This window comes from Hypanus sabinus, chromosome 30 (assembly GCF_030144855.1).
Source record: "Hypanus sabinus isolate sHypSab1 chromosome 30, sHypSab1.hap1, whole genome shotgun sequence".
NCBI lineage: Eukaryota > Metazoa > Chordata > Chondrichthyes > Myliobatiformes > Dasyatidae > Hypanus > Hypanus sabinus.
In genome coordinates, this window is record NC_082735.1 from 30,254,225 (window position 1) to 30,267,576 (window position 13,352).

At 43.6% G+C, this 13,352-nt stretch overlaps 1 protein-coding gene across 1 annotated transcript in view; it reads left to right on the plus strand.

The window, feature by feature from the left end:
• LOC132383501 (chloride intracellular channel protein 4) overlaps positions 1-13,352 on the plus strand; it is a 154,425-nt gene that overhangs the window by 69,290 nt on the left and 71,783 nt on the right. Inside the window, exon 2 of the mRNA XM_059954536.1 lies at positions 3,454-3,563. Within this exon, the coding sequence (XP_059810519.1) occupies positions 3,454-3,563 (110 nt within the window). The remainder of the gene's footprint in view (positions 1-3,453; positions 3,564-13,352) is intronic.

Genomic DNA, 13,352 nt, shown 5'->3' on the forward strand with positions numbered 1-13,352 from the left:
CACTTGTCTTTTCCCCTGTAACTTTGGGAAGTGGTCAAGATGAACGATTCTGACTGCTTTTCCCTTATTACCTCGGGCACATGGGAGTCCATTACTCACTCCCTCCTTTTCCTTGCTTGCTTGAAGTCAGATCATTCCCCATCTGAGCTCAGATCAAACCGGGGGCAAGGTTGATCAGGGTGGCCAACTTTTATTATCAGAGTTTGCAACCACATACAACCAACCCTGAGATTCATTTCCTTGCAGGCATACACAGCATATCAATAGAATGGTAACAGTAACAGGATCAATGAAAGATCAACTAAAGCACAGGAGACAACAAACTGTGCAAATGCAAGTGTAAATAAACAACAATAAATAATGAGATCGTGAAATATCAAGATAAAGAGTCCTTAAAGTGAGATCATTGGTTGTGGGAACATCTCAATGGATGGGCAAGTGAGCGTCGTTATCCCCTTTTGTTCAAGAGCCTGATGGTCGTGGGGTAGTAACTGTTCTTGAACCTGGTGGTGTGAGTCCTGAGGCTCTTGTATCTTCTGCCTGATGGCATCATTGAGAAAAGAGCATGACCTGGGCGGTGAGGATCTCTGATGATGGATGCTGCTTTCCTGTGTACCCACTCTTTATCCTGTTTATGGCTATAATGTTATATGTGCCTTTAATGTGTGGGAAATTATTACTTTATCTAGAGATACAGCACAGTAACAGGCTCTATCTCCCAATGAGCCCATGCTGGCCAATTACACTCATGTGCCCAATTAACATACTGACCAGTACGTCTTAAACGTGAAAGAAAACCCACATAGTCATGGGAAGTGTGGACGGACTTCTTACAGACACCGGTGGGAATTGAACCCAGGCCGCTAGTGCCGTGATAGTGTTGTCCTAACTTCTACATTGCCGTTCCGCCCCACCATGCTATTGTGCTGCTCCTCCATGAAGGAGAGCCCGCAATATCACTGTTCACATGCAGTATTGTACTGTGAAAAAGTCTTAGGCACAGGTATATATAGCTAAGGTGCCTAAGCCATTTGCAGAGCACTGTACTTATCAACGTGGAGCAGAGTGAGTTTGAAAATCTGGCGGGAGCAAAGATCATCGGGAATGATGAGGTTGGAGTGCCGCAGGGAGGGTGTGGGTCAGGTGGCAGAGAAGGAGTGCCAAGGGTGTGGGGATGCTCTGGGGTGCAGACACACCGGACCCTGAGGCATCAGGCGAGGTCATATGATTCCAAGCAACTGGTTTAAGAATACAAAAGGTCTCTCTAGTGCTTCACACTCCCTCCCCTCTCCCTTTCCCCTTTTCCCAACCATGATTCCCCTCTGCCTGCTCCCATCCCACTCTCAGTACTGTCGTCGGGTTTATCATCACTCATATAAGCACATTGCACATTTAGATGGAGATGTAATGTAAAGATTTTTTACTCATATATATTTATCTATACATGCCTGTAACTATAATACAGTACTGAAACATAATGACTTTAAATCTAAGAGTACATTGAGACAAACAGACACCTCGACTAAGTGGTCCATACTAAGGTGTCTGTCTGAACAGGTCCATTTGCCAGCATTTTACTCATATTCTTGTAAAGGTTTCCTATCCATGTGTTGGTCACATTGCCTTTTAAAAGTTGTTAATGTACCTGACTCAATCACTTCCTCTGGCAGCTCATTCCCCACGTGAACCATGCTTTGTGTAAAAAGTGGGTGATGGGGTGGAGATACGTCTCTACCCAAGGAGGTGTAAGGCGCTGCTTCCCTCCCCGTGCCTGCAGGTCACCCTTGGGCAAGGTGCAGAACCTGCTCAGCCCCCGATCGGTGTCACGCGAAGCCATGGGAGCAGGTGATAGATATCACAAGTCCTGGTGTGTGACCGCTGACGCCAGGCAGACAGTCTCTGAAGAGTATTGACAATGGCTGGGGTCTCCCGTCTTGTAAAGACACCACTTAGAAAAAGGAAATGGCAAACCACTTTTGTAGAAAAACTTGCCAAGAACAATCATAGTCATGGGACCATGATTGCCCATGTCATACAACACGGCACGTGATACTGTGTACACTCACCCTATCTATGCCCCATCTGACTTTATACATTGTTTTACAATCTCCTGTCAATTTCCTCTGCTACAATGAATAGTGATGGATGTATTAATGCCAAGAGCTGGTAAGTGGCAAAAACATTTATGCCACCAAAGCACTGGCAATAGCATATCAACAGGACGGAGTCTAATGTACTATCCCTGAAGTTGAAGGGCATTATCATCAGCAAGGCCCAGATCATCAGCATCCTTGGGGTCATGCTTGACAAGAAGCTCAGCTGGACTAGCCTTGTACATCCTGCAGCTGCAAGAATAGGTCAGCACCTAGTTATCCTGCACCAACTGACCAGTTTACTGATTCCCCAAAGATAAAATCGGACTGTGGTGGAGTGTTTGGATGAGTACGACTCCAACAACTCCCAAGGAGCTCAGCGTCGTCCAGGGCAAAGCAGCTAGCTTGACTGATACCCCAACCACCAACCCCAATAGTTATTCACAACTCCATTGTACATGGTGTCTGCAATCTGTGACACCTAGAAGTTGCACTGTAATTCTGACAGCACCTCTCAAAGCTGCAAAATCCACTACAAGGAGGGGTAAACATTTCTAAAGTGCTTGAGGAATATCACCACTGCAGGCTTGTCTCTGCATGCCCATGCCAACCTGACTTGGAAAATGTCAATAAGCCTTTTACCAATGTTGATCCTCCTTTTAAGGTCTTCTCCCCAACTGTACTGTGCATGCATCTTCCTCAAAAGAACTTCAGCCATTCAAGAGGACATCTCCATGTCATCTTTTGAAGGGGTATATAAGGAGGTGCAATAACAGTGGAGTTGCCAGCAAAGCTCAGCATCCTAAAAATTAATTAAAACAATGCTGATAGAAGAGAAACCATGTATAGTGATCATTATCTTTATGTACTGTGTCATGTAACGTAGGTGATCACAGTCTGTCCTTGTTCATGATTGCTTTTGGCAATTTTTTTCTGCTTAAGTGGTTTGCCATTGCCTTCTTCTGGGCAGTGTCTTTACAAGACGGGTGACCCCAGTCATTATTGATACCCGTCGGAGATTGTCCGCCTGTGTCAGTGGTCGCATAAAAAGGAATTGTGATATGCACCAGCTGCCCACACAACCATCCACCACCTGCTCCCATGGTTTCACGTGACCCTGATCAGGAGTGGGAGGTCTGAGCAGGCGCTGCAACTTGCCCAAGGGTGACCTGCAGGCTAGCAGACGGCAGAAGCTCCTTACACCTCCTTTGGTAAACCCGCCACCCAAAGTGAGAATAGTAAGTAAAGAACGTAACAGTCTTCGCTGATGACATAATGTATGGGCAGTTTACCAGATCATCAGGAAAAGGAGCTGTTCGACCATTCTGATGGAAGATTTTTTGTGCTTCATTTTTTTCAGGCTGGGAGTGATGGAGAAAGCATTGGGAACTGCCCCTTCTCTCAACGGCTCTTCATGATCTTGTGGCTGAAGGGCGTGGTCTTCAATGTCACAACAGTTGATCTTAAGAGGTAAGAATGTGGGCCACATCCAGAATCTTTGCAGCTGCTATATTCAGGGATTTGTAGTATATTTACAAGTAGGCATTGCTGTAGGATATTGAGGCAGGTGCATCCAATATGTGAGAACATGACTGACCTTAATACCACCCTTATCCAATACGTCCTGAAATTTCAAAAGTCACCGTGACCTGGATTTTGCTGTTTCACTAGTGGCAGCTGCTAAGTTGCCCATCCTACAAGCTTAATCTTACAGTGCCTGTGGTGTTTATATGTAGAGGGTTAAAGAGGGAAAATGGGAAGTTGCTGCACGTAGATTTTGCTCCTTTATTTGCTATGAGGGCAATTGTTACAGAAATCGTGTGAATTGGGTTTATTGTTCATTATAAAGATGGAGAAAAAATTAGAACATGTAAAACCAGATTTAACACTGGGGCAATTGATCAACTGAATAATCTTTTGGGCTGAGAATATTTCATTACAAATGAGGACACTCATTTCCCTAAATTATATTGTAGATCTACAGTATTTAAAAATAGTAACAATTATTCTTTTACTATTTACTATAAGGAGAATGCCCTTAACTCCTGATGGAGTCATCGGGGTGTCGTCATGACAAGCTTTCTTGTACTGATCTTTTTGGTGATTGCTGATCATGCGGCACTTCTTTAGCATTCTCCATTTTCTTCTATGAGGTCAAGTTTCCAGCTCGACACTCAACCCAGCACAGATGGAAAGCTGGCTGGATTCGAACTCAGAACCATTCGCTCCGGAGTCCAGCACTGATGCCACTGCACCACCAGCTGGCTGAACTATTTACTCTCTTGGACCTTTAATTCTATCTATTTGTCCCATCTTTATTTTTGCTTACCATGCTTTATATGTACTTATCGACACCTTATATTCCCTTTGAGTTGCGTCAAAGTTGATTGCATGAATATCAATTTCCCCTTCTGGGGGAAAATATCCCTCCAACCCCTACCTTCAATTCCCCCACTCTGGCCTCTTAGCTCTTCTCACCTGCCTATCACCACCTCCTGGTGCCCCTCCACCTTTCCTTTCTCCCGTTGTCCACTCTCCTCTCCTATCAGATTCCTTCCTGTCCAGCCCTTTACCTTTTCTACCCACCCACCTGACTTCAACTTTCACTTTCAAGCTGTCCTCCTCTCCTCACCCCCACCTCCTTTTTTACTCTGGTGCTTTCCCCCTTCCCTTCCAGTCCTGGAGAAGGATCTCGGCCCGAAACGAGATGCTGCCTGACCTGCTGAGTTCCTCCAGCATTTTGTGTTGCTCTGGATTTCCAGCATCTGCAGAATCTCCCGAGTTTATCATATGCACTCTGCTATTCTGCTTAGCATTATCTGTGCTTATGGACTGCATATCAGAGAAGATTCTGCATTCTAGTAGAAGACTGCTTGTACTGGCTGTCCTGATCTCAAATTCCAGCAGATCAAAGTTGAGTTTATTGCCACGTGCATAAGTGCAATGAACTATTTATTTGGCAAGTTACTGGACATCTTCACTACCACATCTGCAAATATGTTCTGGGAAACTGTTTGTTGGGTGAACACCGAGAACAGCCCATTAATTGCACGCAGTGGATTATGGGCCAATGTTTAGTACTTTAAGATACAATACCAAACAGTTCAAACTTTTAAAAAAAAATTACAGTAATGCCACCTTACTGATTGAGCTGCATGCACAAAATGCTGAAGGAAATCAGCAGGCCAGGCAGCCTCTGTGGGGGAGAAAAGTACAGTTGATGTTTCAGGCCGAAACCCTCTGGCAGGACTGGAGGTAGAAGCTGCGGAGTAGATTTAAAAGGTCCAAAGATGAGGCCGCACTTAGATTGGAGAAACTACACCTTATATTCTGATTAACTTCTCCATCTTCTGGTACTGCCCCATACCATTTCCCATCCCCTGTTACCTCCCTCACCTTATCTCCTTGCCCGCCCATCACCTCCCTTTGGCACTCCTCCTGACATTTTCTCTCTTCCCTGGCCTTCTGCCTCTTTCACCTTTCAACTTACCAGCTCCTTGCTTCATCCCCCCCCCCCCACCTCCAGGTTTCACCTGGTGTCTCTCTCTCCCCTCCCCCACCTTTCCAATCTACTCCTCAGCTTTTACCTCCCGCCGAAGGGTCTTGGCCCGAAATGTCGACTGTACTCTTTTCCATAGATGCTGCCTGGCCTGCTGAGTCCCTCCAGCATTTTGTGTGTGTTGCTCGGATTTCCAGCACCTGCAGATCTTCTCTTGTTGGTGACTTTACTGATGGAAAGGTGTTTCTGAATGTACAAAGGTTATGTAAGGAAAGTCGAAGCAGAAGTACCTAAAGTGGTCATTGTGGTGAACTACATATACCCGTCTGGACATGCCCCCCCCGCCCGCTGACTGCTCCTGTGGCTCCTCCCACAGACCCCTGTATAAAGGCGATTGGAGGCACTGCTCCTCCCTCAGTCTCCAGGGTGTTGTGTGGTGGTCTCTTGCAGCTAATAAAAGCCTATCTCAACTCACGTCTCCGAGAGTTATTAATGGTGCATCAGTCATTTTTTTACAGCAGTTGTTTACTGAAGAGCAGTTTCGGGGTTACCGATATCATGTTTAATTTCATCATGAGCTGAACTTTTGGATGTTGCTGGAAAGCCCAGCATTTAATGGAAATTCCTAATCTCCCTCCTTTTATCCCTGATCTGGTGCGATTTCTCCTTTTCCTGTTTTTTAAAAAAATTGCAGATTTACAACAACTGCAGTTTTCACTTTGCTGTCGCTGCGGGTTAGTCAGTTTTAATTCTGTCACGCCCTGGTAATGATGGTGCAACAGAATTCATGCAAGGTTCCTGGGAGCTTGTCTCACTTTTCTAATCTGCAGAAACCAGCCCAAAAATAGAACAGCTCAAAACTACCTCAGCCTCTTTGCTTCTCTGAACCTCCTTTCAAATACTTGTACTACTGTTTAGAAAGTGAAATCCCATTTTGAGTATTAACTGGCTCTGTGAGAAAAAAGCAAATGGCAACTTCTCAAGTAGAAAGCGTTTACCATGAAATTTATTTCCATGTTAGAAAACAAATGTGGCAGCAGTTTGTAGGAGATGCACAGCTTAATAATGTTGAAGTTTGAGGAAATTCCTGATTATGAATTAGGAGATTTACCAGGATGCTGCCTGGTTTAGAGAGTATGAATTATGATCAGAGATTAAGGGAGCTAGGGCTTTACTCTCTGGAGAGAAGGAGGATGACAGGACATGATAGAGGTGTACAAGATATTAGGAGGAATAGACAGAGTGGACAGCCAGCACCTCTTCCCCAGGACACCACTGCTCAGTACAAGAGGATGTGGCTTTAAGGTAAGGGGAGGAAAGTTCAAGGGGGATATTAGAGGAAGGTTTTTCACTCAGAGGGTGGTTGGTGCGTGGAATGAGTCAGTGGTGGAGGCAGATACACTAGTGAAGTTTAAGAGACTACTAGACAGGTATATGGAGGAATTTAAGGTGGGGGTTTATATAGGAGGCAGGGTTTGATGGTCGGCACAACATTGTGGGCTGAAGGGCCTGTAATGTGCTGTACTGTTCTACGTTCTATGTTCTATGAGCAATTTAATAAGAATAAGTAGCATGATGGTGTATAACATTAGGCTTCCCTCAGGGACTTTGAGACTTGAACTGATTGTTTTTGTTTGATGAGGAATCTCCAAACCGTGCAGAAGAAAATTTGCAGCAGATTAAAAGTTTAATCACAAAAAAAATGCCTAGTAGATATAAGTTATTTGTTAGTGTAATCTGATCAGTGACAGAGTGTTCATGGATTAGAGGTATAGTTAATAGCTTAGGTTACAAATTGGGCCTAAAGTAGCGGACATAGTCTAGAATTTAGACTGATCGAATCATTGAAGTATCTCCTTTCAGCTGCTTCATTCTTTAATCTTTTCATATTTTAGAACTAAATCATAGGGATTTTGTCAAATTATCCCAGAATAACGAGGCACTGCATCAGATCTTCTAAGTTTATGTTGCATTAATAGAATTAGTATGGCTTTAAATTTGCTGATGGCAGAAGAAATGTCCTACAGATTTGTGGGTAAATTGGAAAGACAGGACTTTAACTTCAATCGACAACATGATACGAGGGGTGATTGATAAGTTCATGGCCTAAGGTAGAAGGACTCAATTTTAGAAAACCTAGCACATTTATTTTTCTACATAGTCCCTTCCTACATTTACACACTTAGTCCAGCAGTCATGGAGCATACGGATCTTGGACCTCCAGAAAGTGTCCACAGCAGGAGTGATTGATAAGTTTGCGGCCTCAGGTAGAAGGAGGTGAGTTATACAGCTCTCGTTACATCCACGTGCAGTTCAACTCTTTGAATGATTATGCAGAAAGTTTGAAGTTAATAACATCTCCTTTTACCTTAGGCCACTAATTTATCAATCGCCCCTCGTATAGCTATGTTTCTCCCATTTCTGAATAAGGTGTGGTAAGTATTAATCAAAAGCTACAGTGGTTGGAGAATGGAGTGGGCTTGGTGGCAAGAGGGTTGCAAGATGGGGCCTCAACCTAAAGTATATTTTAACTCATGCTTATTACAAGACATCATCTTGGCAAAGGAATTATACTAGGAGCATCTTCCCAGAAGTTCTTCATGGGGTTGGACTGACACTCAAAGTGCTTACTAACATTCATTAAAGAGGATTTTGGACCTATGACAGACAGCAGTAACCTGTCCTAACAGAGACCCACACAGTTAAAAGCAGACACAATGCTGACGCCCACATCATCTCAACTCTGAACCGATTCCACATTCTGTGGATTCTCTTTCAAGAACTCTATAAATCGTGTTCTCAGTGTTACCTATCAATCTATCTTTCTTACTGCCCGTTACGCTGCTGGCATTTAGGGCAGCAATGAAGGTCCTCCATCTCTGTCATACACAGCTCTACGAGGATTCTTCATTGTTGTTTCCAAGACAATTTTATTTTTCCAGTTAGGGTTATTAGCCCTGAGCTAAATCCCTGAACCCGGAGGACAGGTGGACCACTCTTAGTCTCGCCTCTACCCTTTGACCTGTTTGGCATAGGTGACCCTACCAAGAGCTAAGAATGGGGCCCTGACTCTAACCAACAAAACCCTAAGGGTCAATGAGACACTTCAAACTTGGAGGATCTATCTATCCATAACTTTTTTTTTGTTTTTGCACAGTTTCTTTTGCACACTACTTGTTTGTGAGTCTTCACGTGTAGTTTTTCATTGGTTCTATTGTATTTCTTTGTTCTGCTGTGAATGTAAAATGAATCTCAGAATGGTATATGGAGATATAATTGCAATTTTGATAATGAATTTACTTTGAACTTTGACCATCACCACCAAAAGTGGTTGTTTCCCTTGGGAATTCTTGGGACGAGTAAGCTCCACATCATTCAGGACCGGAGAAGGGGTTACCAGGTGAAAGTCTGATAGCCCATGGGAACGTGGTCATGTTTCTATTACCCTGGGTTGCAGAGGATCAGGATATGAGCCTTGCCACAGCAGCAAGACAGAGGACAGCATGGTGACGAAAATGAACTTCTTTCCTTCTGCTCGTAAAGGACATCCTTTTTCCTAAATTCCTCTTCCACCAGGATCCTTATCCCTGTATTTCAGTAGATATGTGAGCTTATCCTCTGGGCACTGAGGTATCATGCACCATAGCATTATGAACCAATAACTTTTTTTTCTATTTCTTCATTTTCATTTGTGCAGGTTGATAGGGGTAGGCAGTTTAAATGGTTCAGCATGGACTAGATGGGCCGAAGGGCCTGTTTCTATGTCTCTGTGACTCTATCTGGGTGTTGCTGGCAAGATCAGCATTTATTGCCCAACACAAATTGCCTGGAGGAGGCTGCGATGGGCAGCCTTCTTGACCTGCTGCCATTTTAGTGGTGAAGGTCCTACCATCTTGCTCTTGGCAAGGGAGATTCGGGATTCAGCTCTAGAGGTGAAGAGCAAAGAATTGATGTATTGGAATTGAAGGGGAATCTGCAGGTGGTGAGGCTCCCAATGCACTTAATGCCCCTCTTAGTGGTAAACGTTACAGTTTTGGGAGGAGTTGTTAAATGGTAATGCTCTATGCCAAATAGATTCCTACCCACTCTGTAAACAGAATTTCCAAATTTTCCCAAGCAGGGCGAGCTTTTTATATGGTGAATTATTCACTTATCTAACAGTTGAGGTATTTATAATCAGTGTACTTCTCACTGGAAATGTTGTCAAACTCTTCTCTCACGTCATTCTATTTTATTGCTGCCACTCTAATCAATAATGATCCTACCCTACTTTTTCTTTCCTCTTTAACTGCAATTTTAGTGTGCAATGGACTGTTGCCTACTCCAACTCAGTTGTACCTCCAGACCTCAACATTATGGAACACCTCAGAACTGAGGAAGGGGGCTGACCGGAAATGCCACTTCCCTCCATAAAAATCACCTGAGCCTTTGAGTTCTTTTAGATCTAGGGTTTCCAATCTGACCCGCTTGCATAATGGTATTGGCCCATGGCATAAAAAGGGTGGGGAAACCCTGCTCTAGTTCATTTGAATGTTGCTCCAGATTTCCGGTGTCTGTCCTCTCTTTTGTCTTTAAAGTACAGCAAAGTTCGTTTCAGTGCAAAGTCACAATGTTTTGCTAAACTGTAGTGATTAGACTCATGTCAGTTGGTTCAGAACTGAATGGTTGAGGGGAAGTAGCTGTTCTTGAACCTGGTGGCGTTGGGCTTACGGACTCTGTACCTCCTGCCTGAAGGTTGCTGTGAGAAGATGACATTGGCCCAGAGAGTGGAGATCTTTGACAGATATAGCGTCTCATGTTGGTTTGACCAATGACGAGGAGGGATGTGCCCATGACGTATTAGGCAGAGTCCTCTACTCTCTGCAGCTTTTTGTGTTTCTGTGCATTTGAAAGCTTGGAAGATCATCGGGGACACCGGTCACTCCAACCATAAATGGTTTCAACTGCTTCCGTCTGGCAAATGGTACTGCAGCATTAAGGCCAGGACCAACAGGCTACGGGACAGCTTCTTCCTACAAGCCAACAGATTTATAAACTCACATGTCTGTACATTGTCACGGAGTCATTATGCAAAGATTTTTACTCCCTTATGTTGTGCGATGGGTGTAAGATTTAAATTCAATTCAGTTCAGACCTTGATGCAACCTGTCAGTGATTTCCCAAATAAAGAGACACACAAGATGAAAAGATGAAGCACAGCAAAGACCAATCAGTTTAGCAAAGCTCATGCTTCCAGTATTCTAATCAGACAGTTTAACAGTGTACAGCTGCACGGATATGTCGTCCAGCATGTAAATAAGAATTTGGTGTGTTTTCTTTGGCAGTTGCATTCGGTTGCAGTGGGTAGAATTATTATGAACTCACTGTTGGAAGTGCAGGGATTTCAAATCAGATGGAAAGGTCTGGGTTGAGTCATTTCATATTCGGACCTCTCCCACTGTCAATTCCATGTTTCTTATTCACCCAACCCAACACCTCTACAGTGCTGTGCAGTGCACGGGTGCATGTAAGAACAATTCTGTAAAGCGAAGATGCTTTCAAAAATAATGAAATGAAAAGTTTCTAAATAGCAAAAATTGACTATAAATACCAGCAAACAGTAAACAACTAAATCAGATGAATATTCGGTATCATTGAAAATGTATGAATTCTCTTAGGCACACCATTGTGCAGTTTTATAATAAGTTTGTCTGGTGGATTGTCTCAAGCATCTTGGAGAACTTGCCACAGTTTCTCTGCAGACTTTGACTGTCTGGCTCACTTCTGTCTCTCTGTATAATCCCAGACAGCCTTGATGATGTTGAAATCAAGGCTGTGTCTGAAACCATATTTGAAATATCGAAAGACTTTTGCACAGTTCTGCAGGTTGAGGTCCTGCAAAACTCCCACTCTGCCTAGCAGTTGTACATCACTAACTTCAGTTGTATGAAGCTAATCCTACCTCAAGTTTTATTTAAAATGAATTTTATTAGTTTACAGTTAATGCCTGTATTATAATCATCATTATGTGCATGTCGTATGACATGGGCAATAATGGTCTCGTGACCTTGATTGTTCTTGTTTATTTTTCTACAGAAGTGGTTTGCCATTGACTTCTTCTGGGCAGTGTCTTTACAAGACGGGTAACCCCAGCCATTATCAATGCTATTCAGAGATTGCCTGGTGTCAGTGGTCACAGAACCAGGACTTGTGATGTGCACCGACCACTCATACGACCATCCACCACCTGCTCCCATGGCTTCACGTGACCCTAATTGTGGGGGTGGGGACTAAACAGAGACAATTATTGAGCACATCGATGTGAAATGTTGCCGTTGAAAAGCAGAATCTATCATCAGAGATCCCCACCACCCAGGCCATGCTGTTTTCTTGCTGCTGCCAACAGGCAGAAGGTACAAGAGCCTCAGGGCTTGTGCCACCAGTTCAAGAACAGTTACTACTCTTCAACCATCAGACTCTTGAATAACAGGGGGTAAACAACACTCACTTAAAGACTCTTATATCCTGTTATTTCGTGCTCTTTGTTTATTGCTGTTTATTCATTATCTGCATTTTCACAGTTTGTTTACAGTTTACAGATCCTGTTTATGGTTATTATTCTATAGATTTTCTAACTAGGCCCACAGGAAAAGAACCTCAGGTTTGTATGTGGTGACTTGTACGTACTCTGGATAATAAATTTTACTTTGAACTTTGATCAGCACCTTGCAGGGTGCCGTGCAGGCTAGCGGAGGGAAGGAGCGTCTTACGCCTCCTTTGGTAGAGACGTATCTCCACCCCGCCACCCTTAGAATATTACATATGCATTTTCCGTAAGAAATCCAAACATAGACTATTAGGAATCATGCATCTAGTTGTCAAGAAAGAAGTAATTTTGCAGAAGGCACTGTATAAAATGTTGAATCATTTATTTTTGACATTTTGCGCTGATAGGCCCTTCCAGCCCTTCAAGCTGCACTGCCTAGCAACCTGATTTAACTCCAGCCTAATCGTGGGAGAGTTTACAATGACTAATTAACCTATCAATCGGTATGTCTTTAGGCTGTGAGCACCTGGAGGAAACCCACACGGTCACAGGAGAACATGTGCACTCCTTACAGGCAGCGGCGGGAATTGAACCGGAGTCACTGGTACTGTAAAGCATTGCGCTAACCGCTGCAGCACCGTGCCACCCTGGTGAATTTGGTGTTTAAGAACAACAACCAAGAGTGCAGCAAAGCTGCTGTATCCATAGGGACTGAATCCAACTTTGGTACAATATTGTGGAATTCCACTCCTGGTTTTTAAGTCACCCCTGTGTGAACTGTGAACATGTTAATACACGGTGGAAATCATATGGGATGCCACAGCCACGGAATTGGATCACACATTCCACCTTTTTGGTCTTTGCACAGGGAAGACAGAAAGCTCATTCATTACAGTCTCGCAGCTCAGTTGTGGAGAGTTTTATATGAGCAGTGAGTCCATCTGTGCCTCAAATGCTTTCACATAATAAACACAGCATATTTTCCTCAGTGACCATGGTCGACGCAACAGATTTCAGACCATACCTTCAAATCTTTGCTTCATTCTGATTCTGGTCTATTCTAGCAATCTTCTTTTAGGATGTGGAACGTGTAGGTGGTCAAATTCAGTTTAAAAAAAAGGTTTTTGATATTTTCAATTTATTGCTTAATTTTTTTTAGCAATACAGTGCACCGCAGGCCCTTCCGGCCCTTTGAGCCTTGTTCCCCCAGCGAACCCGAATAACCCTAACCTAA